The sequence below is a fragment of the Falco cherrug genome, chromosome 7 (genome assembly GCF_023634085.1).
Source record: "Falco cherrug isolate bFalChe1 chromosome 7, bFalChe1.pri, whole genome shotgun sequence".
NCBI lineage: Eukaryota > Metazoa > Chordata > Aves > Falconiformes > Falconidae > Falco > Falco cherrug.
Window position 1 is genome coordinate 20790593 of NC_073703.1, and position 25836 is coordinate 20816428.

At 38.9% G+C, this 25836-nt stretch overlaps 1 protein-coding gene across 1 annotated transcript in view; it reads left to right on the forward strand.

Moving 5' to 3' along the window:
* Positions 1-22378, forward strand: part of KLF13 (KLF transcription factor 13) — a 36383-nt gene extending 14005 nt beyond the window's left edge. The window contains exon 2 of the mRNA XM_005434092.4: positions 16789-22378. Within this exon, the coding sequence (XP_005434149.1) occupies positions 16789-17081 (293 nt within the window). The 3' untranslated portion in view covers positions 17082-22378. The remainder of the gene's footprint in view (positions 1-16788) is intronic.
* The last annotated feature ends 3458 nt before the right edge of the window (positions 22379-25836 follow it).

Sequence of the window (25836 nt, forward strand, 5' to 3'; positions counted from 1 at the left end):
GCCTTGAGTAATAGAACAAAGGGGTTACACTGAAAAGGTGATTTACAAATGTGCATCTAGCATTGCGTATACGACTTTACAGTGCTGAGGTTATGTGTCTTCTGCAAAAAATGGTAAACACCTCTGTGTGTGCAGTGTAACGACGTATCATTTTTCCTAAGACTATTGATTTACTCTGACTCGTCCAATGTTCACAAAGAGTACCAATGCTAAACTTAAGGTGTAAAAGCTTTTCAAAAGGAAGTAGAAACAAGTTTCAAAGAATTGGCTGAAATCCAAGGTCAAAGTACTTTGTGCACCACATCTTTTGTAGAAATAACAAAGGGTCCTGTTTGGCACTGTCAAGCGGTGACAGCTGTAGTCAGATCAATCATCTCAATTCCCCAAAGCTAAGTCGGGATACAACACAACTCATGAAGTTGCAATTCCTGTTTTCTTTGGTTTTATTTACAGTCAGTCTGTTGTAACAGAACCTCCTGATTACTCAAGTTTATGAACCTTGCAACTGTGAATACTGCAGTTCTGGAATCCCAGCCTGACACCCCTCTTGCCTGCCAGAGTTGCGCTCAGCAGGAGCTAGGAATATGGATGGGAAGTCAGCTTCAAATAATTTTGTACTTTCCTAGATTTAGAACTAGGTTGACCAAGAGTCCAAATGAAAAGAACAGGTGGGAATTTCAATGATCTTTTTCAAAGTAAAAATTATGTCCTCTGCATAGGGTTTTGGAGGTAGTCTGCAGACTTGCATGTCAGGAATATCTTTTAGAATTTCACAGTAATAGTTTAAAATAATGTGCATTTCCTATTAGATTTCACAGAACTTTTCTGTCACAGGAAGCTTCTCCTGAAAAATCTTTGGCTACAGTAAAATCCTGTATTTTGCAGAGTATTTAGTTAGCCACTCTGCTTTGGACATGCAAAGTGTGGTCAACTGATTTCCTACGTACGCAAGGGATAGTTGCACCACCTCAAAAAGCTAGAAGGGCCAGCAGTTTCCTCACCTCAGCCAAAAGAGAAGGCCTATTAGAGAGCAGACTAGTTCATTTCATAAATGAAGTATAGCAGAGCATGAATAATTGTTCCTGAGGCACTTGTAATTTATGTTTTGGCAAGTAACAGGGATCTTTCTACTACAACTTCTCTACCTTTACGGCAGCTGCATTTTCACATGGTATTTATGACCTGGAGAATTCAGAATCTCTGCTAAGGAATCACTCACACAGTAAAATGGTGTATGTGTCAAGAGGCTTTTAAAGTACTTCTAGAGAAAATGGTCACTGCTGGGCAGCCCTTCTAGCATGATTCATATGTATAAACCTGTAGTGTATTCTGTAGTGCGACACAACTGGTTTTAACTCCAGACTGCTCTGTAAAGGCAAGCAATGAAGACATGGGTGCAGCACGCATGGGAAAACAGAGTTATGGTTGATAAAGAGGCCATGCTTTTAGATACGTATAATTTGGCAAATTCCAAAATAGTGAAGATGTTCCTTTGAATACTACTTTGAAAAAGGAAAGTATTGGAAGTAGTATTTCCTTTTGAAAAAAGGAATCCAGTTGATTTCTCTATGTGAATACATAATGAGATAGCCACTTCAAATGTAGAGAGAGGTGTTTTCAAAGTTAGGTTAAGGTGCCCTTGACAAAGCTGTTTTTGAAATACGTCCATATTCTACTTAAGATCTTAGCTTTTCAGTTATGTTTGATGTGCAGAGTCATACTCTGATAATTGGCTCCTGACTTGTACTCCTCCACAGCCACATCCTTCATTCATTCATTTCCAGCACTGACCATGGCCTCTCTCCTACGCCATGACCTCACCTCACATGCAGACAGAGCGGGTGAGACCAGCCTCCCTAGTGACCCTGCAATCAGCTGTCCTGCAAAGTGATCATAAAACATGAAGAGATCGCGGGAGCTGAGCTGCACCTAGGGCGTGTTATACTGTGGCTGTTAATGCTTGGAGAAAGGGTGCTGTAGCAGCAACACTCCTCCATTGCAGTCTAATAAAACAGCCTCCATGTGACTTGTTGATGCCTGAAGTCCTGCAGGCTTAGGGGTAAGTTGCTTGGCAAGTCTATCTAAGGAGGAATGCTAAGGAAATCTCATTACAGCATCTCATTAATAACCAATTATTTCTATTTTGTATAGAATATAGCCAGGGCAGTAACAGGTGCTTTCAGAAACAACTTGAGACATTGGATAGGAGCCTGATTTTTCAGAGAACTGGGTGTACATGCCTACAGGTTCACACCAGTGATTAAAACATTAAGACAGCCAAAACTAAAAGACAACCCAACCAATGCAAACTGCTGAAAACTTTCTCTTATTTATTTTCTGCTTATATATGAGGTCTAGATGTGTGTGCATATACATATTTGTAGTTTTAAAGAATTAGCACATAGAAAAGACTGAAAAACAAGCTGAAGCTAGAAAGGAGCAGATAATGTGCTGCTCTTCATACAGCAGTGGTTGAAGGAGACTGCTAGATGGGGAGATGGAAAATATAAAGGGAAGGTATTGTCAGAATAAAACATATAGATAAGACTTGCAAGAGTTGAATGTTGAACTGCAAATACTGTCTTTTCTAAAAAGTTGACCTGCTTTAAAAGTCTTTATTAGAATGTGAATACAACTGTTATCATAGAATCTGATTCCTGTATTAAAAACAAAAACCTGAATCCTGGTTTAAACAGGAAGTGTGGCTTTACAATCCAGGTAGAAGATTTTCTGAAGTGTATGCAACAGGTTTACGCATACCTTGAATGGTAACTGCCTGGTGTCAAGCAACAGACTTACTGTTTGTTTATCAACCCATAAAACTACTTTCTAGAGCGGCCTGTTCCCTGAAGCTGGGTGCTGCATGTGGCCATTGGCTGATGCTGCTTATAAACTACTCCAGCACCACCTTGCTCTCTGGCACAACGATCCATCCAGAACGAGAATAAAAATAGAAGGAAATTCCCACTCCCTCTCTCCTCCATACAGTTGCAGTAGACTCTCATACCAGATTTTTCACTCAGCTTTACAGGTTCAGTTGTACTTATAAATGCTGAAGTCCCATGTTTCATGCATGCTGTGTTACTGTGAGGTTGTTGATTAAACAGTTCAAAAGTTCACAAAGACATTTCACGGTTACAGCCAAAGACAACTTTACTAACTTCTGTTTGCTTGGCTTCTAGCAAAATGAAATCTCATCCTGTCCCCAGATCCTGGGAGATGCTGTGCACATAAAATGTCATAACTTACCCGCAGTGTCTATTCATGCCAAAGTATGTGGACTTCAGTTGGAGGCAGATGACATTCAACATCTTCCAGAATTCAGATAAATAAAGTACAGGTTTCAGTTTAGATGAATAATCCTTTAGTCTGTTATTTTGCATAGCAGGACAACCTTTCATTAATTTGATAAGCTTTGCTTTTACAAGCACTTTTCTGTTTTTAGTAGGATAGAATAATAAAAAAATCATTGATCTATCAACAGAGAAAACACTGATTCCTGGGGTCATATGATTCCTTCTTTGCAGTTATTCACGCAAGTGCTGGGTAATGCTCTTGGAGCCAAAGTTTTACAATTTCAGCATGAATTCACCTACAATTCACACCAGATGAATATAATTTGTCATTAACTATTTAATTGCTCTCCCACTTAAAACATTTTAATTGTTGTACTAGAGATCAGGAACATTACCATTCAAATTTTTTATGAAAGCCACCACAAAAATTATTTGTGATGTAGACTTTCATTGAGAGTTCATCATATAGACAGGGATGGTTTGTGATGTTTCAGTTTGATTTCAAATATTTTTGTGATACAAGCATCTTCAGGTTCAAATTTTTAAGTTTGATCTAACTTTTAAGTACCTACCTCCCACAGTGATGAGAACTCAGATAAATTAAAGCTTAAGACCATCTAAGTAAGCTAACTAGAATTTTCCACAAGGACTAGGTACCAGCATTTTCTGGCAGAGAGGGAAGACCCTTGGGTTGTTAGAAGAGCAAGGAATAACCTGTGTCCCACACTGAAGGCTGATGAAAAACAGGTCATCACATTGATGAAAAAAGGAGCACAATTATCGATGGAGATACATTTGCAAGAAGATCTACAAAAAAGGAGTTATTTAGAAGTCACTATGCTGCATTTTTGATTCCTGCCATTTAACCCATGAGTACTTAGTGGTTAATTCTCCTACGTGTATAATTTCTCTGCATAAAGACCACACCATTGAGAATGAACGGCTTGACGGTTAGCCTGTCAGCTCTGTTGGGCCATAACCCTAGGTTTCAAGAAGAGGTAGCACAGATTGGAAGAAGAGGGGGAAGTGTCCTATAGTGATCATGTAATCTTTTTTCCACTGTACGAGTGGGCTGGAGAAAGACAGAATGCGAAGGAGTGTAATACTCTCCAGAGGTCCCATGGAACTGCAAACAGTCAGATGTCTGATCTGGAGCTGTTTTGAGTTTGCAGAGTGGGCTGGGTAACAGAGTGAGCAATTCTGAGGTAGCACAGGAAAGATCCAGACAGCAGTTTGTAATGGAAACTTTGTGTTTCTCTTGGTACCTTAACTAAACATTCCCTGTAGATGCATTTGGTTCAGTTGTGTCAGCTATGGGTAAGGGAAAATCAAGTCTGAGGAGTTTTCTTTCTTGGCTTCAGTTGCTGTCTGCATAACATTTTCATTAATCACCTTATTTGCTCTAACAGAGGCTGAGTGGTGCAGCCGAAATCATCAGCTTGTAGCAGAGAACAAATCAGCATGCTAGCATGCTAGAACAGAAGTAACATGAAACTGCAAATGACTAAACGAGGTCTCAGTCCAGCATATATATTCATCAAGGCCCATATTATTATTTTCCTTTTCAAGTTTTAACTGGACTCATTTGATAAAAAACATGGCATTTGTTATTACAGACATTTGGAGAACCCTCCTCTAGGCCCTTGTCACTTTAAAAGATTTGAATTGGCTCATTGACATGACAGAAAAAGAACAAAATCCCACATAACTTCACTGATGTTAGTCTCTGTTCAATGTTTTAAGAAGCCAGAGACATCTCTGGCCTATGCTGAAGACACAAGTTTTGTACATAAGGAATGAAGAAAGCCCCTTAAATAAGCTTTTGGCTCAAGGCAAGAATTCTAGGCTGAAATTCCTTTGCTGGGGTAATGTAATAGGTCAGATTTGCTGATTAGCACTTTTTTTGGGGGTTGTTGTTTGTTTGTTTTGCAACCCCAGTCATCTTTCGAAGTGTATTTATTAAATATTATAATTGACCAATGAAAAAGGAAAGAAATCCCGCATTTTTAGTTTTGTCATTCAGTAATACCCAGATGTGTTCAGAGCTCTATTTATGGTGTTTTTTTCATTTATTTTCTGTTCACAGTAGAGATTTTAATAATCATCCTCCTTTCTTACATTCATGGATCTGGGTACAACAAATAAAAGAAATATAGTAATTAAAGGGCTACTTTACTAAGTCCTCTTTGCAAGGAGTCTGATGTTTCAGTGTTGTTTGGAAATGACACATAGCTAAGACACATCTTCCTCTCCCCAGAATTCATCACTTCATCATTTCAGCATAATACAATTTAAATGTCTTGCATTTAAGTGCAAAGCCAAAGGGTCAGCTACTGATCTCCATTCTTGGAACAAGCCACAGGAGAGACAAAATCAAGTGGAAGTTGCTGCTCTTCTAAATTAGTGGCATTTTGGCTCTCACTGAGCACTAGTGTAGGATTTAATGCCTCAGAGATAAGGAGACCCAGTAAGAGTTTTAGGTTCACTGAACAGAAATTACACACAGCAATTGCAGGTGCTTAACTTCGACAGAAACCCCAACATTTAGTTTGCATTATTGTAAAACATAAGCTCTTTGACACTGAGGCTGTTGCCTTTCATTTTTCAAGTTAGGCCTGTCATAGATACTCAGTAAAAGAGCATTGTTTACTCACAGATTCCAGCACCACAGGGAAAAAAATGCTGCTTTTATAATAGGATGTGGCAAAAGTCCACATAAACAAAAGCATTATACTTAATGGAAGCACAATCAATAGAAGTTATTCCTGTGGGGCAGACAGTGTCCATTCTAGTGTGCATGCTCACCTAGACATGGAAGTTGTCCCTGCTAGGTAGGGTAAGTTTCCAACCCCATGGCTATCCTAATGGCTCTGACATTCCTCTTTCTTAGATGGGAGGTTTCCATTCCGGTTGTGCATCAGAACTTTGGGGAAAAAGAATGAAATGGTGAACATAAAGCTTTGGAGTTAAGACAGAATCAACAACAGAACAGCATTAGATAACAATGATAAAGCCATATAGATCTGTAAGGAGATTTATACCTTATCTTTGAAATTGCAAGCATTGTAAACACCATCTCATACAATCATGTAACATTACTATTTTTCTGGCTGATGGATTCCTACCTTTGTAAGAGGTAGCTGAAGTTTTGATTACTCACAATGTTACAGACTGAGAGGTATTGCCATACTGACAGTGAGTGCATTTAAAGTGTACGTGCTATCAGTGCAGTCACATAGCAAGACTACAGCAAACGTGATGGAAAAGAGTCAAGAGAAATTCTGTGTATGTAGATTTTGACAAGGCCATCTAGAAGATATAGCAATAATGCAGTTGCTACCACAAAGTTGTGCATTGTTTTTTCTGGCCATCAAAGGAAAACTTTACCTGCCCTCTGAGATGTGGGAAACATCTTTCATGCTTGTGATGCTTTGAGAGGAGAAAACATACATATGCATCTCATTCTTAGCTGACACGGCTAATCTGAATACCTAAGGTACTAATGAGCAAATTTACATCCGAAAAGAATTGCTCTTACTGCATTTGTATGTAACCAGTAACTCCTCCAGAAATACTTTGCTAAGAACATCACAAAAAATGAAGAGGAAAATACCACACCCAATGTCCAGCTCGGTGAGGCATCCTGGCCTTAGAGTGGACGATGTACAGCGCTGTGTAGGGTCAGGAAATGGAAGACAAGGAAGCCAGTTCTGTTCGCTTGCCTAGCCTAGAGTGGGTTCTCTCTTCCTTTCATCTCTGCAGTAAGAGCTGTGAAGCCAAGTGGCATTTACAGCAGCTAATCAACACATACTGATGACACGGTATAAATGGTACAAGCGCTGCTGAGTTCCTAGTTTAAACTTGCAGTATTTGATCTAGGAGAGTTTTCATTGAGACTGCTGTGGTTTATGGTCCTAGCAGCGGCCAGGGACACGCTTGCAACCACATGGGCTGACTCCACTGTAAGGCCACAGAATTTCACCCACAAGCCCTTTCATATTGTCTCTTTCACTCTTCTCTGTTACTCTTCTGTTCCTTTTAACTGCACCACATTTCAGGCTAGTGAGAAAAAAAAGACTGGAAAGGTGACAATTGTCTGACACCATACTTCAGCGCCATCTATTTCCTCTCTAGTTTGCCACTAACCCTGTCTACAACCTGAAACATAACTCAGTTCTGACTAAAGCAAGCAATACATTACTAAGTATTTTTAAAATGAGAACATTCTCTACAAGCTCAGGCATAAAGCAAATGAAGGTATATGTGGATTATACAATCATTAGCTGCTTTGAGATGCAAGAATATAACCTCCCTATAAGTGAAAGAAGTTTTAGGCAAGGAAGAGTGGCGTGGAGCAGAGGTAGCATTGCTGTGAAGCCCTGTCATGCGGGATGCTGTAGCGGGTGTGCTGAATAGTTCACGTAATATGTAGTTTTCAAATAGGTAAACAATGCTGACATACAACCTTACTGTTTGACAGATGATTAGCATATTCAAAGGTATCACCTGTGTCTTACTGTTAGAAATAACTTAGAGAAAGGAAAGAATCAGGTATGATGGATTAAATTTTTTCATGAAATCTCAGCAGTATACATATAAAGATACTATTTAGAGCTGTTTGGCTAAATTTCAATACTTTAAATTCCAACATGATTTTTTTTGTTGTTTTTACCTTCTTTTTTATGGCTACTATGATGGGAAGCTGGGAAGGACAGCAAAGCCAAGGATGCCTTCATCTCCCTTCACTAAATGAACTTCCTTCATTTTGCTAGTAGTCACAGATAGCCTGTGATGCTTGGTTAGAAAAATGATGAGGAATCTTTAAGTTGTAGGAGTGTTTTACAAATTACACATATCTCTGTTCCCTCACTTTCACTTTCTCAGCCTTTAGTTTCAGAGTTGTCTTTCTACTGGCTTTTCTATTCCACTGGATTCTACTGATGCATCAAATTGAGTCATCAGATGCACAGATACTTACATAAGTGGTGAGCATATGACTAGGTTAATTAATTATTCAGAAAGTTATAAAAGCACCTTTGGTTCAATGCTTTAATCGGCTAATTCAACCTCTTTGCTGAAGTAGCTTTAAGTACTTCTGTTACTTCTAATAGAGAGGATGTATTTCAGAAATATGTCTATATATTTAGACGCCATCATAAAAGAAAAGAATCTTGAAGGCTAATGATTTTGCATCTGGTTGTGTTTCAAGAGAAAAACTCTTTAACATATTTAACACATACAAATGTAACTGTTCCCTCAGTCCCAGTTTTGATGTAGTCTGTATAATTGACCTCAAAGCTTCACAGGCCCCTGGCCTAGTGCAACTGATTTTTTGTAGTTTCAAAAGAGGAAGGAACATACGATAGGGAGGGGTTGCGTGAGGAAGGGAGAAGAGATAAAGTGCGAACTCTTCAGAAACGGAAGTGACAAACTGCACAGGAGAAAGCCTACTGTTAGCAACGGCAAGTATTCTGCGTCGTAGTCCAAGGGTGCAGTAAAACAAGTAGCATCAGACTCTCAGGTCTGCAGGCAGAGATCTGAAATTTAAACTGTGGAATTACTGAAGGTTTTTTTCTGACTTTTTTATGGTCTTCAATCGATGGGAAATAATTTGATTTCTCTATTGCCCAGCAGGACTAATATTTGGAGTACTCTCTAGCAGAGAGAGAGACTACAACGTAAATGTAGCTAGAGAGAAGAAAACCAAATAGAATTCACTATGTATCCGTGGAACTGTAACATTCCATGTCAGTCCAGAGAAGATCATAAAAATACATACCCGGAAAATATGCTTGGGCTTTCTGGCATGGTCTTTGGGTTGGTTGCTTCTTTGCCATTCCAGTAGTGCATCTTTTTACTTTTTGAAGGGAGAACTCAAAATGTCAGACAGAGCGTTTTGAAGGGCTGCATCACTTACCAACATTATGCAAAATGGCTCAGGAGCACAAACATACAAGGAAACCAAAGCAGCTCAGCATAACACTGGGAAATAAGTTTCTTGTGCTTAAGATGCTGTAGGGAATCACCTAAGACTCCTTGGGCCACACTGCAAAGCTAGAGGCCAAATTCTCAGTCACATTCTCAGCATAGATCTAGAATGTATTCCAAGATTTCTCTGTGAAGGGGAGGATAGAGTTTCATGGTCCTTACACTTGGCTGGTTAGCCTGTCTTTGTTGGCCGTTTTTGAAAATCCCTTGTGCTTATAAACACGGGGAGTCCAGTGAAAGTTGAAAACACAAATGAAATTGTTCCCTTAGAAGATCAGACTTGCAGTTAGTCACCTAATAAAAATGTCAGGCATTTAATCTTCATGAAGAGAAAGCTGCTAAGAAATGTTTATAAATAATATCAAAAACTTTGCATTTCTTTATTAGTAAGAACTATAGAAACTAAATTTTTGGTGAACACTTGTTCACTGACAAGTGGCTTTTTATGAAGAACAGAACTATGTATCAGTGAAACTCAGCAAATAGTTCAGGCTGATTTTTTTTATTTCAGAAAAATTGTGATAATGTGTTTCATCAATTCATTTCAAATTAACATCATCGTTGTGTTGAAATTTGTCTCCAGAGCTAAAGGAATTAAAATAGTGTTACAAAGAAACACCCCAAAAGTAGTAAAATATTTTACCAAAAATAAAATTACTATGGGCTACTTGGTTTGCTGAGTTCTTCTGCAGTTCAAAGTTTTTTTTTATTTTTTCAGTGGAGCAAAAAATAAATAATACACATAGCTCTAGCCTTTATTTTGCTCTTTCATTCAAAACCTTAGCAAAAGATGTAGCAAATTTTCTTTTTATTAAATTTATGACCATTTCATTTTAAAGCAAATTTGCTATAAGATTTATTTTCCAGATCATGGAATATAACTTTCAGCTACTTACTGGTGGTTTGTGCAAAGCAGTTTGGAACTAGGTTTTAGCTGGGAGTGGAACACAGAGCTTAATGTACTGAACACACAGTGATGTACATTAGCAAAGATAAAGTGAGAACTAAACAGGAGTCAAAACAGGAGTTAACATGGTAGGCAGAAAATGACTTGGTAAAGATAAGAGGTTCAAATTCCAGATTCTTAATTTACTGTGCAAAAATGCAGAATAAAAATCGTGGGTATTTTAAAAGTGCTAAGCTATAGAAACTCACACAGAGCAGTTCAGCTTGGGCATCCCAGTTTGAACAGGGATTCAGTAAAGCCATGGAATGCATATTTTAGACAACAGAAAGATTATGTGATGGAGTGTCCTGTGAAAAAAACAAAAGCTTAAAAGGCTAGAATGTTTCTGCCTTGACAAAAGAGAAGCAAATGTGGCTGATAAAAATACCGTAAAATTATTCTAAACTGAGATTTAAGATATTAATGAACAAGCATGAAATAAAGGCCTAGAATATAACTGACAGAATGCAATCTGTTAAAAAAAAAAAGAAAAAAAGAAAAAAAGAAAAAGATTTTTTCCATTATGGTGAAAGTGAGTTGTAATATTTTTAAGAAGAGCAGAAGGTAGCTGCATGGAATATACCAAAGTAGTTATTTTGGTCCTTGGGCAGACCCGACTGTGGTTAAGGCTAGGGGAGGAATTTTGCACTACTTGTATTTCTCTGGCATTGTAATCATTATCATTATGGTATCTGAACTGTTGTTCATCATTTGCTGTTTGCGTTGTTCTAGTTAGCTGTGGTTATACAGATAAGTCATGCGTGCTGTAATCTGTGCTCCCAGATGGAGCAATAAAGCACTTCCAGAACAAACAGTAACACACATTCACTTAAAATGTAAACTTGCCGCTTGGAAATTCAAGAAATATTCATACCTGTCTAAATAACTCAATAAGAATGTTAAGGTACAGGAAATAAACCAAGGATTTAAATAATGGATATAACAGTAGCTGTTGCAGCCTCTGCTCAGTACTAGTTTCTTGTGCACATGGTAAACATAAGATCCAAAAATTTATCCATTTAATGACTGTATTTGCTAAGATTAAAGTAAAGATGCCCACACTTTCAAGTGTGATTGTACTTGATGCCTGGGTCTGTGCCTGTTGGAAATCTGAGAACTCCAGTTCCCAAAAAAAGGCCGCATCACAGGTAATGGAAATAGCAGGAACATGCATGCTTCTGTCAGCAGGTACCAATGCAATCCAGCTCCTTGTTCCTGTGTGTCCTAGGGGCTTTGGGGAGGTTATGTCCCAGTGTCTAATAAAGTGTGAACTCTGACTAAAGCTTCTCTTGGTTTTGGGCATTCATAGCACACTCCCATATTGGGCTTCTGGTGTCTAATGACAGTCAAATTCACCCTGTGACTTTTCTTTTGACTGAGAACATTACTAAAACTTCCTCATATTCCTGGAACTAGCCAAGCTTAATATTGCTGAATTCACTACCTGTTAGATATGGTTGAAGGTAGTGGAGACATTGAAAAGCTGTTGACAGACACACAAAAGTGGATACAAAAATCATGATCGCATTTCGCTTGTTTGGTTATGAAATGTCACCTCCAAAGTCATTAATTTAAAACTGTTTAATTTATAGAAATTTGGAATTGTGAAGCTTTGGAATGTTTTGATCCCTTTTAAAATACTTGATAAAGAAACCACCATTCATTTAACATCAAAGCGGTGCATTATTCTCTCTCTTGCACTCAGATGGTTAAGGGCTTGGGTTTTGACTGCAAAAGGGCTTGTTTATAAAAAAGAGAGTAACAGAAGCTAAATGCTTGTAAATACATATCGGTGCTATTGAAGGATAACCTTTCTCTTTTTTCTAAATAACAGCCAGTCTCAAGAAACATGGTCTGCTTGGGTGAGTGTTTTTTCCCAGGATAGCATTTCCTCTCTTAGAGGAAGGCTGCTTCAGTCACATCTGTATTTAACTGTCTGCCCCTCATCCTCCCCACCCAGCCTGCTAATCTGTGTTTCCAAATATACCCGTAATTATGTATATGAAAATGTAGAAATATAAGAATAGCACACAGTGGCATGTTCAAGTTTCTAGTCTGTTTTTGTAACAACATACCATGCTGTTCTGCAAAACAGCAGAACAGATTAAAGATCACAGAAAATTGTTTCTGGCTTACTGTTTCTGGTTTTGCAGGCACGTGTGGAATTCCCAGAATATAAATTTCTTTGTTACTGCATGGTCTTGGCATATGTTTGAAGGTGCTAATGTGCAAAGCTACTACATGAGTTAAATTGAAAAAAATAGCCCGTATACATGGTTTGACTGGATAATACTCTAATCTGTAGGGCAGTGGATATCACGTTTCAAATTGTTCAGATAGGATTGCCTAATCTTTCCATTGAAATTCTGAAAATGGTTGGTATCACAGGTGTCTCAACCTGTTTTGGCATTTTAGTCATTTGTAGGCGTGGGGTTTTTTAAGCATGCTCAGGCCTACATAGTACTTAGTATCATTTTTAACTGCTATTCAAATGCTGGATATCATACAGATGAATCAGTCAAACAGGACTCCAGGGTCTGTACAGGAGTGTCACTGTATAAGAAAGGAGCCCTTAAAACTGTGTGTGAATTGGGGAAAAGTGGAGAGTACACTAGAAGTGTGGTACAAGTCAAGACATCAGTTCTGGTTCCACCATCTCTGTAGTTTTTGTTTCCCATAAGTACATGTAGTTGCCTCAATATATGTAATGATTGACAAATATAGAATAATACAAAGGACTTTTATGTAATATCAGAAGAACAGCCTGGCTCTACTTGCTTCTGAATCTCTTCCAGCAAGAAAGAAGAGAGGTGCATTTTTTAAAATGCTGTTTCTATAGCCCAGGCAACTCTACGGTTCCTTTGGTGGTCTGCTCTGGCAAGCAGTATAAAACAGTATGAGTAGCTAGGGCTGTGCCACTGGAATGAATTTGGAGTCAGTACACCTGCAGATCTCATCTTCTTTTACTCAGTGAGCACTGCAAGTTTCTTAATGCAGCTTGACACACATTTTTCTTTGGACTGGGTGGAGTTCAGGGAGAAGCCAAAAATGTTCTTGCTTGTGTAATTTTCAGTTAAGATCAGTTGTATTTAATTCTCAAATGTGATGTTTTTCCATGAGCCTGTGTAACTTTTAACACCAGTTATGTGATGTTATATGCTCTGTCAGAGGAGCTAGAAAGGTTACAGTTTAGTGGGATTTGGAACATGGAAATCCAAACCTATTTAAAATTGTTTAAAAAAATTAATTACAATATTCCTTATCTTTTAAAGGCATCTTTTGCCTGCCTCTCTTAAGAGTAAAAAAGCCTAAGCTGCTTTTTGATTCCTTTATTTTCAAGGATCTTTACCTTTTGGAGACTTACCTCTCTTTGAGACCTGCTAGTAATGCTCATAATGCACAAAAAAACTGATGTTGCCAAGGCAGTGCTAAGACTTTCAATATATACATTCACATGCTTGACGTGTTTCCTACCATATTTAAGATACCTGATAATATTTTCACAGTAATTTATAGGATCAAATTCTGCAGTCATTGTATAAAGGTAAAATTCTGACTTCAACACTGCCTAAGATGGACCTCAAAGTCTTTATTTTGTCGTGTACAGCAACTTTAACGTTGAAGGCTCTTTGTTAACTACAATATGACCATGAGTTACTGCTGATGCAAAAAACTTGTACTGTGGCTGCATTTTCCCTAATGAGATTAGGCAATCAATTCATATAAACTGTCATTCTGTTGATTGCTTTACTGACAGTAAAAGGTCATTTATATAACGTACCTGCACAGAAAACCACATCCCTTCTGTTTAAGAGATGAGATTGATGACAGACTATGAATTTCCACGTGTGGTTTTAGACCAACAGCTAGGTCTTGCCTTAATTAACATCCTGCAGCAACTTTGTTCCAGACTGTGTACTAATTTTTTAAGAACAATAATGATTCTCATATCTTCACACAAGAATTCCAGCATTTCCTCACAATACAGCTTTTCTCTGAGGAGGTATTGCTAAACCTTAACAAAGCTGGGAAGCACTCTAGAGAACTTCCTACCACTGCTAGAGTGAGATTGCACTGTAAGAGTGCACGGAGGGGAAAAACATTTGGCCAAGAAACTTAAAGGCAATTACCAAAAAGACAACAAATCAAGACTAGAGAGGACCGAGGGGAAAAAATAGTTTCTTGGAAGGAGAAGTAGTAGTGGAAGAAAGGCCACATTTTCTTTGGCTTAGCACCCAAATCACCATGACCATCATCAACAACATCGTCAGGCAGGTGAGTAGGAACTTGAGTAACAGAAACGTCCAAAGGCCTTACCAGAAAGTGATGCTATAGCACAGGCATGAGAAAATTCCATTCTGCAGGCCAGATCCAGCTGTTAGACCATGTCTTATTGCCCTTCTTTCCAAGGGTCCCAGATTCCTCCTGGAAGTATATCTGTTGTATGACCAAAACATAGGAAAAAGATTAGTGACTCTAGTCACACAACAGGGATATCTGGCACATCCCACCACAGGCAGGAGCATATCTAACAACGATGACTGGGTACAAACATAGTGAAAATGTATTTGTTTCCCGTTTCTCAGCAGACTGAGAGATGAATCCCTGACAGTTTGCAGAAGGCCAAGGAGGACATGGAATGGCTTTGCATAGTTTTTTTAAGCAACAAAACTATATGCATTAAATGAGTTGTTGGTGGGTTTGCTCTTAAAAAATTTGTAGGTCCCTAAGTTTTTTAGGCTTTAGATCAGGGGAAGCCAACTGAAAGCAGTCCTGTTCATCTTAGCTGACTTTTGTAGATCACTTAGGAGGTGGCGTTCATGGTTCTCCATATGAAAATCTCCCTTGTGTACTGTACAGGTACAACTATTGCATTAGGCATTGTAGTTGTAGGTGTAACTAATGAAATCCACAAAATGTGCTTAAGATTGGGGTTTCTCCTAAATAATCAAGGAAACATGAGGAACACTTGTTTTCTCCATGGTCTCGAATAAAATTTTATTTAAAATAAGAATTGCGTGTCTATTAATTGAGACACTGTTTGAGATTTGGCTGAAGTATCTTGGAGGCTTCATGAACAGAGGGAAAAAGAACCTAAAAATCTCTTTTTCTGAGCAGAAGCCTCCTAAGTAGATCCTGGAGATAAATGTTATGGCCAAATCTGTGAATTTAAAACAGATTACTGGCCACTTAGATTGAAGGTTGGCTGGTGTTAATTTTGCTATCAGACAATTTTAATTAAGGTGTGTTGAATTTCTCCAGGAGGCTAATTTATGTATTTATTTCCTATTTGGTGTAGTGTGTGTAACTTTAATTTCTGATTTTGGGACAGAAATTTTATACCTCTCTGGACCTCCTGAACTGCCTATTCAGCATTAGAAAACTTAAGATTGGTGCAAGTAGGAAGTTATAAAAATTATAACTACAAAAACTGCTAAGTCTGTATTCACAAATGAATAAGATGTTCTAGATTGATAACAAATAAAGAACGTGATATTCAGATGCAGTGACAGTAAGAACCAAACCAACGTACAGAAGTAGTAGGCAGCACATTTCATGGTTTGATGTTGTCGTTTTTAACAAACGGAGAAACTAAGGATGGAAACAAATAGTACAAGTTGCCTAAGGCTATGCAGCGCATCAGTGATGAAGCTGGGAATACATCCCAGATACCCATCTATTATAACAACAACACTACTTCTGTCTGCAGCCGGTGCTCACCTCCAGTGCTAGAGCTTCTCAGGCTGCACATCTACCACAGTGCCCAAGTGCAGACCTCCAGCATAGCCATGCAACTGCCCTATGAAAGATGTTTCCCATGGCTGAAATCTGTTGAGAAGTGCATCAGGTCACCATACTGCTGTTTCTTTGAGCTCAGTGGTCCTACCTGAAGTGTCATAGTCATGGGTTTTAGCTGTTGATAGAAGGCTGCCATGTGGCACATTTACCTAGTTGAAATATAGGGCTCCCTCCCTTGTCTTCTAAAATGAGACCTAAGGCAGTGAACAAGAGAAACCCTAGTACCTTCAGCAAATGCAGAAATCACAGGCATGGCTGTGGAGGGTGCAAGGTGACAGCCTCACACCCAGTGCCTCAAAATTTCCATTGTGCATTTTTACCATTATTGTTTTTAAACTGAAGAGAGACTTCATCACACCTCCTGAACTTCAACACTGAGTCAGACAGACACAGGGACAGCTCGGAGGAGTAAGTGAATATTCTGTAGAGCTCAGTACAGATATTGTCAAAGCCCAGAAGTCTAATGGAGTACAAGAGATATGAAATGTGACATCAGCTTAAAGGATCAGGAGCCCAGCATCCCTGAAGATCCAGTTATCAAATGAGGCATCTATCACTAGTTTGATTTGAAGTACTTTTTAATGGATTGGAATACCACGGTGGTCTCATCTCGGGCAGAGAGTAACACTTTCCCCATCCAATTAGTGCCAAATGGCTTCTACCATGCTCCCAACCTTTCTATTCTAACTTTTGCATACAAAAAAAGCACATGGAAGACATTGCTATCCCTTCTAATCATGCCATGTTTGCTTCTTGCAGGTGAACGACCTTTTGAATGCAATTGGCAAGGATGTAATAAGAAGTTTGCTCGCTCGGATGAGCTGGCCCGCCATTACCGCACTCACACTGGAGAAAAGAAGTTCAGCTGTCCTCTCTGTGAGAAACGCTTCATGCGCAGCGATCATCTGACAAAGCATGCCCGTCGCCATGCCAATTTCCACCCAAGCATGCTCAAGAGGCGAAGCGGAAGCAGCTCAAGAACAGGATCTGTCAGTGACTACAGCCGCTCAGATGCCTCAAGTCCAACAATTAGTCCTGCCAGTTCCCCATAGACCTACCTGCACTGGATGTCAGCACTTTGCCTCTAATACCTAATGTGGAGTTTTGTTTGTGTTGCACACACTTAAAAAACTGTTGCTTCCCCTCTTCAGTTCCCCACCCCACCTTTTTTTTAAAAAAAAAAATCAGTAAATAGCTGCCTTCCGCTGCAATTTCCAGTCAAATTTTCTTTACCCAACCAGACAAGTGGCTATTCTAACCTCATGGACAGGCAGACTTACATGTTACACTTTGTGACTTCTGCTGTCTCAATATTTCAAACATTTTGAAACCATTTACAAATCTTCTTGATTATTCTTTATAAGAAAATGAGAAAATCTAAAAAAAACCCAAACCACTTAATTCACCTCAGGTGTCAAAGTAGTTTTGTAAGACCAGATTGCACAGCATGAGCATACATACATTTACAAATCAACTGTGTTGGATTGTGTCCCCCTTCTCCTTTCTCAGGGATGGATATTTATGTTACACAATAATTATAATGAAGACACACCCTAACCGCAGCCTTACTCTGTAAATGTATTTGCACTCAGAAGCTTTTTGTTAGGTTCTTTCACACACTGGGGAAAAAATAAAAACCAAACAATACAAAGAACAAATCAGTACTGGAATGTGGTACCAGACTCTTCCATTATTTGTTTTCCTGATTACAAACGTACATTGAGGAGTGTCCAAACAGGAGTCTTGCCTTTCTTCAAGCTGCTCTCTGCTTTTGGTAGGAAGCTGTATTTTCACTTCATGCCGAAGATGCTCCAAAACCAACTTCCTATTGCAAAAATCTCTGTGAGGTTGATAAACTTGTTTGTTTGTTTCATGCTAGATAAAATTCTGAGAAAAAAATGCTGAAGAAGATGCCTTAAGTAAATAACCTCAATCATGAGGAAACATATTTACACTGGGTAACATTTTATTGCAAGGTGGCATGGAATCTCGGAGGCATTCTGTCACTCTCTCCCAAGTTGTTAAGCAATCTGCACTGCCTATTCAGTATGGGACCAACAGAATATTCAAATCAAACCACACTGACTTGAACAATTTTCTTCTTTTTTTTTTTTTTTTTAATAAACTATGGAAATAGCATAGCTGAACCAATGCCCACCAAAACTTTTATCAAGGTACTTACTGTACAGCTGTATCTTAGAAAGACAAATTGTCTAAGACCTAGTTTCTCTATCCTGTTGCCTCACAATCGTGGTCACCGATAAAAGGAATGGAAAATCGTAATGTATCTTCTGACTGGAAAAATTAAATACACATTTTAAAGTTTTAAAATAAAAGGACATTTTAGCTCATCACTGCTACAAATTTCTCAAAAATACGCATACCAGCATAAAGTAAGGTGCTCTCATTTCTGAATAACTGCTTAATAACAAAAAGGGAATCTTGGCTAGTTTTCAGTAACTTTCAAATATTTGACACTAGACAGAGGTAGAATTTTTATGTTTTACATGGTAGCAGATATAGCAAATGACCAGCAGCATTGTGATGTACTGGAGATCTCATTGGCAGCAAATACACTATGCTTGGTTTGGCTGGGTCTGATGGTGCGTATTATAAATTCAGGTCCTTTTGATTCTGGAAATTTTGGGGTTTTCTTGCTTTTACTGTAGGGTATAAATGCAGTTAAGTGTAGCATGGTGAAAAGTAACTCTCTATGCCAAACCTGCCATTTGATATCAAGTGAATGCCTCCAGATTCCAAATGAAACTATATCTTACTTGCTGCTTTGCATTGATCCAATTTTGCAAGTCTTTTTTGTACTGTATATTAACTGTGAGAGGCTAATATAGATTTCCAAGTAGTTTCATAGGTACTTCCATAATATTTACATTATTCCTAATACTACACTTTCTATTAGTTGTATGGATAAATACTTAAAGACAGTTCAAACTGCAGTTATTTCAGTATTTTTTTATGGCTGTTTGCTTCAGATTTCACCTCTATAAAAATCAGTTTTCCCCTTTCAACTGGAAGTCATGTGAGGCACAATTCTACTGTTTCATTTCACAGAAAATGAAAGAACATCATAATGGGTTTTTGCAAGATGACAAACGTTGAGTTTGTGTGACAAGCTGCCTAACCACTGTAAGTTAGGAGAAAGCCAGATCTGTTTGCCTCCATAGATTTCCTCTTTTCTTCTTTTTAATCTCATCTACTGATACACACAATTTTAACAACTTGATACAATTCAGGTAACAGGAATTCACATTCCAATACTTTCTGTGACTGCTAAAAGTGCTCTTGTGCTGTGGTTAGTAACGAGGCATTTAAGGTGTCTAGCTAAAGGAATTCTACAAGTCAACAGTCTTGTGCATGTACTTGGAAACAAGACATAAACACATTTCTCATTATTATTATACCTTAATAGAGGGATTGGGGTGGGGAGAAAGGGGGAGAGGAGATCAAAAGGAAAACTAAGTATCAGCGAAAAATCATAGGCTTCGTGGTTCACTTTGTTGTAAAATCATCTTTTCCAACAAGAGCATCATTTAATCTTTAGCAAAGGAGGAATCACTCCAGTCCATTTAGGGCATAATAATTCAGCATTAATCAGTAGGTGCATTACAAACAAGTTGTTTCAATAGCCTGGAGAAAGAATATTCACACCAGGTTTCATTAGTACTGAGATTATGGGATATAAAGATTACAGGACAGCTATTGTGAGTGACACAAGAACTATGTAAACTTTAACTCAAATAGTAAACTAAGGATTTTATGTATATTTTTCATAGGTATTACTAGTAATTCTCCCAGATTAAGTAGAAAAAAAAAATTGGTTCAAAGATGAATTTCCAGTTCAGCCAGTTCATCTAATAAGAAGGCTGTGAGATTCTATATAGCCAACATAGCTACACTTTCAGGAAATTCTCTGAAATGCTTTGTTAATATTTATTTTTTTTAAAAAAAAAACCACACATTTTTTTTTACATCTGAGCTGTAAATACCTCAGAATGTGTTAGACTTGCAGTCAAATTACTGTGTTTTAAAATCGTAGAGTTTCAAATATCTCCATTAATCGTTTAATATATGATAGCTTTAGGATAAAATGATGAATTACAAACCACTAGTAGTTTCCAAAACTGAATGCGAACAAAACTTCTCTTACTATTTTCATATGGAAAGAGTGTGTTTGGGGTTTTGTAGCATCTGCTAGATGTTAGAAAAGAAGCAGAAGTATCAGCAAAGTCATAAGACTCCATTCTCATGATGGTTCCTCCTGAGTTTTTCAGATATGAGAAGCCTGAACAGCTCAGATTATGTTTTGAAATCTGGGTGCTTACTCAAACTAACCTCAAAGTTTTACCCTTTTGCTGTTTCACCCAGCAGTGAACCTCAAACATTCTCCTGGCATAGCAACAAACATCGCAGGCTTGGGAAGCACTGCTCTGGCAAGGTGCAGATGTCTTTGCAGTCCTCCGTTTGGACGCGTGTGCACCTCTCTTGCCTCCTCCCTTCCCCATGCAATCTGTTGAGGTGATTCCCCACAAACTAAAAAATTGCCCTATTTTTTTATTTTTAGTTTCAGCATATAACAACAGTTTTATGATTATTAAGAAAGCCCTGGAAGTTTGTTTTTCTCCAGCCATGATTCTAGCTTCCTCTAAGAGTTGAGTTTAACTGCCTTGCTATAGGAAATGGGTGCAAGTTAAAATCATCACATCACTACCACCACTCGACTGAAAGTAAAGACACCCTTAGAAACTCATTCATCCCTTCCATTAACCTCATCCTGTGCAAAGGCCTGAAGTGCATTAATGGCCACATGAATTCAATTTTCATCTTGCTTCTTAGAAAGCAGTCCTGGTAAACTCCTGGCAGCTAGATTTTATTGTGAGAATTGTTTATATCGGCGAACTAATTGTTCCTTGCTTTTATAATGTAGGCATACTATCCGTTTATGTTATATAACTGCAAAGGTATATATTTATAACAAGTCATCAGAAGCCTCTGTTTGATGGTAACATCTAATTCCTGTATATACCCTACCCCCTGTACTGCATTAACCTTTGCAATAACTTTTAGCTATGAAAGCCTCTGTACACCTTTAAAACCTCATCACCTCCTGTCCAGACATTCAGCGCTTTCCGTGCTTCATGCAGCCAGGCAGCAAAAGGCTGTGCGAAGAGCTTGCCTGTTTCTACCTATTCACATTCACAACTGCTTTTCTCCAGTTCTTTGCCATGAGTTCTAGAATGTGTACTCTTTGAAGTGCATTGTTGTTTTGGGGTACACGGTTTGTGAAGAAAGAATGAGGAAAATGAACCCTGCATACTTAAAGCTTGCTTTTTCATTGCCATTTGATTTACTAATTTCATTAGGTGATGCCTACGAACTGACTTTCAGGTGCTCTTTTACTCCATCACACCACCTGTTTGTGCATTGGGTGCTAACATATGGTCTATGTCAGTGAATGGTATGATGAATGTCTGTATCTTTACCTCTTTTGGGGATAAAGCTATAGCCTTAGGCAGAAGAAAATAACCGAGTTATACTTGTTTACCCCATAAGCCAGAATATAAAACGCAAAACCCCATCCACTGATATAGGTTATATATATATATATGGATTTATAGAAGCATATGCACATATATATAAATACATATATATGTGTAAACTGTATAGTACGTATACACAGCAGTGTGTATATACTACACACTGAATAACGAAGGGATGTCTACAGAACACAATTAGGTATCCATTTCATTATGACTAGTGATGGGTCTGAACCAGAATCCTAGATCCACACCATTGCATTTGGAAAGTTTGAAGCTGTTTTTTTGAGATTTGTGGTTGAATTTCATCTCTGGTTACAGCTGCAGTTACTTGTGTATGTATGCATTCGGGGGGACGGGTGGGCATGTGCACACGTGGTTTTTCACAAGCACATGCCTGTGTGGGTGACAGAGAATATGTGTGCCAGTAAGTGTGCACGTGTTTACATATATTCTTCCAGCTTTAGTGAACTAAATGTTACCGGCATCATCTTTACTTCTACAGTTTTATCAGCAGCACATGAATGCTTCCATGGGTCACTTTTCAACTCTTTAAATCACTACATTGAAGTATTACAGTTGTACAGTTGTATGTTCATCTATTCTTGCTCTGCTGTAACTTTTTATGTATTTTGTACTGCATAGATTATATATTGTGATAATGTCCTATGCAACAACAATAACAAAGGAAAAAAAAGGAAAAAGAAAGAAAATTAACAACTGTAAAATATCGTCTTAACTTGTATGCATGGTTAGTGACGTTTACATTTTCCAAAATAAAACTTATAACTATGAAATGTTGCTTTTCTCTTAATTTCCTTCTCTATGTATCAGTTAGAAAGCATCGGTTGTTAATATCTGTGCTGTTCATTTGAGGTTTGATATCTTGTTACACATCTTTGTTTAAATGTCAACCGGTGCTATTGTTTAAAATTGGATTATGTTTTTAATCATTGAGAGAAAGTTTCTGTGATGTTTGTTAAGTACTCTCATCTGCTTTAACCAGTATTTTATAGTTGCATAGTGAAATTATTTTCTCAAAGCTGGTATATACTGTGGGGTTTTTACAAGATGGTTACAGGATTAATATGCATTACAAAGGTCAAAGAGTCAGCTATCCTTTCTTCAAACCTCAGTTCTTTGCAGATTTCCGATATCATCTCTGCAGGTGGCAGTGTACTATCAGAACAGTTGTAACTTAATCTCACAGCATTCCAAAATGTTCTTTCATAATTTTAAAGAAGAGTAAACTGAAACACGAGAGATCTGAGTGACTTTCTCGAATACATGAGGCAGTGGCTGATGTATGCCTTTGTCCTCTTTGAAAGTTACACCACACCCCTAGGAAAACAATTTTGTTCTCTATAATGAATATCTGTCTATAGAACATTATAACTGATCGCAAAAATAGTTTAGAACAGTGGACTACTGCTGAAAGATGAAAGCTAAAATATCTTCGTTAAGCTAGAGGCAATTGTGTGAATTACTTTAAAATGAGTACATTTTGTTGTGCAGTGGTCATGAAAACTGTTCAGAGCAAATAACTTGGAGACCATTATCTTTAATAACAGTTTTCCCCATGTATTCATTACAGTGTTGAACTGTCATTGCTATTCATTATCTCTGACCATGCACCAGTTAGCTTGTACATCTATCTACACGTGTCTATGATTAACTGCTATTCTGTGACTTACACAGAGGAACTAGCTAAATCACATAAATGCTTAACCATGGTACTGCAGTATTTAAGGGCTCGTTATCTGAGAATAACACACTCTTTGCGCATGCAGTGGGGAGCCCTGACTACTAGGGAGCCATCACTGGAACAGAAGACAAAATGCTTCTGTCCAACAGAAAACCACAGGTTTGTTTCATTCTCTTCTACTAATATTAGCGTGGTGTGGCCTCCCACTGTTTATTCTCCGCGCCTGTGTTATAACTGGGAAACCCCAGGCAGAGGACTCTCTGGAGCATTCAGGTTGTGAGGATCCTCAGGCAAAACTCCTGGTAAACTGTCTAATAACGGAGGGAGCTGAGGTTCCCTTGCAGACCCTGTTATCAGTCTGTCTGTTGAACTTCCATTTCACATCCACTGAAGTAACTAGCACCACCCTTCCCCTGGCAGTCTTTGCCTTAATGCTTCCTCAGATGTCTTTTCACCCCATTCACAATTCTAGTTAAATTTTCACCCTTGAACAGACAGGCTAGACAGCTGCTTTAGGAGTCCAGTTGGGTTTTGCTGGGTTGTTCCTGTGGAAAGGGTGTGACATATCTGACCTCTGCCACCCCCCCGTTTTTCAGCCACTTGCTCAACCTAAATTCACTGTTTGTACTGGGGAAAAAAGGTGGGGAGGGGTCTTTTTTCTGCTGATGCTGGAGAAAGTTGGTACGGACTCTTGCTCCTCTTTTCTGTGAAGTAATGAGTCTGAAGTTTCTTGAAAATACAGGTTACACAACACTTCTAAGCACTGTTTGTGAAAACAGGCCCCGAGAGTAGCGTTTCTGAAGTCATCCTACATGAAGGATCTGCCTCGTGTTTGCTAACAGAAGAGCAGTCAAAGATTGTTTTCTAAGCTTTCTAGAAGAATGAAAAGAGAAACAAATACTTCTAAAAGGATATGCCTTTTCAGTTTGAGTCGATTGCCTTGGTACTGCAGCGTTACATACCTCCCCACCCAGACACCCACGCTCCGAAATGTGTATATTAACACATTCTCACCTGCAAAAGAAACTTATTCTCTCGAGTTGCTAAATGTATGAGTTTCTGTCTTGCCTGTGACTCAGCATTTGCCATGAAATGTTCATAGACTTGGCAGTAGTCCATCAGTTCAGAAGAGAAGGGATAATAATGCTAGAATCAGGAGGGGATATTCCTATTTACATTTACCTGTGCAGCATTTCTGGCTTCAAAGTAGTCCATCTCAAGGTTAATTGCCCCAGCTTTTCAAGGAACCACACCCATGGCATGCTTTGCAAGTTCACTGAAGGAGATTGAAGTCACATAAATATAAATAGAGTCAACAGAGAGAAAAGAGAGAGAATATGGGGACTGAAATAAAAATAAAGAGGCGAGGGCAATGAGACAAGGTGAGTGTTTCTAGCAGCTGACCAGAAAAGCTCAGCACCAGAACACACATGGGCCTTCCTAAAGCACCGCAGAGCAAGGAAGCTAGGCAGCATCTCCAAAGATGACCAGAGACTGCATCATCTTTTCTAAGAGCAGTAGAGAAGGGACCTAAATTGAACAGTAATTCAAGCAGGCAAGCATACATGTCTAGCTAGATACAGCACATTGCTGGCAGAGCTAAGAGTATAAAGAGAGAGGGAAAGATTCTTTTAATAGATTTCTTAATCCATACATCAGACAAGGGACACTGGATGCCCAGACATCTGAGCAGCAAGAGGAGAAGGGGGAAGCATCAACGAACGCTGGATTTGGGGGCCAGATTTGCGCCATAATGTAACAAGGTTACATTAAACAAATCTGGAAAAAAGAGAAAATAAAAAAAATAAAAAAAAAGAGTGAAGAAAAAGCCTGGGTGGGCTTTTAGGCAAGAACAGGCCCCAAAGGTCTGCAACAAAACCTAAACACTGAGCTTAGTAATCACTCTGCCACACCAAGAGAAAACAGCTCTAGAGTATAATTGCTGCTTCATCATAATTGTAAACAAAGGATCAACCTGTCCTGCCTGGCTGGCACTGGAAGGGGTTAGATTCAATCTTTGGCTCCCACTGGCTGGAGCAAACGTTGAACGGGAAAGGGGGTTGGCATCAGGGGCTGGGCTCCGAGAGGCTCCGAGACGCTGTTGCCAGCAGGTTTCTGTTGAGCTGCCGTTTCTTCTCTGCATCACTGGATAAACACGCCTGCCTGAGCACAGCGCAGCAGGTCTGAGCCTGCTGCACTAGCGCTTGGAAGGTGCACCCGAAGGGTCGCGCAAGAGCTTCCCCTGCCCAGGCTGGCTTGTTCAGGGCTAGCCCAAGCGCCCTTCCCAAGGCCTACCTGGCGTGACGGGGACATCCCCCAGAGAGAAGGTGCAGTGTGCCAAGTGGGTGGGTGAGAGCGCCACTGAGAGAAAAAAGGCCCAGCTGCAGGACAAGGGAGATGGTGCTGGTCAGAGAGAGTGTTTCAAGTATGGGGCGGTGTAGTAAGAGCAATGGGAAGAATATGGGGAACAGATGAAAAGTGCAATAAATGGAAAAGGTAAGGTAAAGAGAGGGAAGTATAGAGAAAATAAGAAAGGAGTATAGGGTAGTG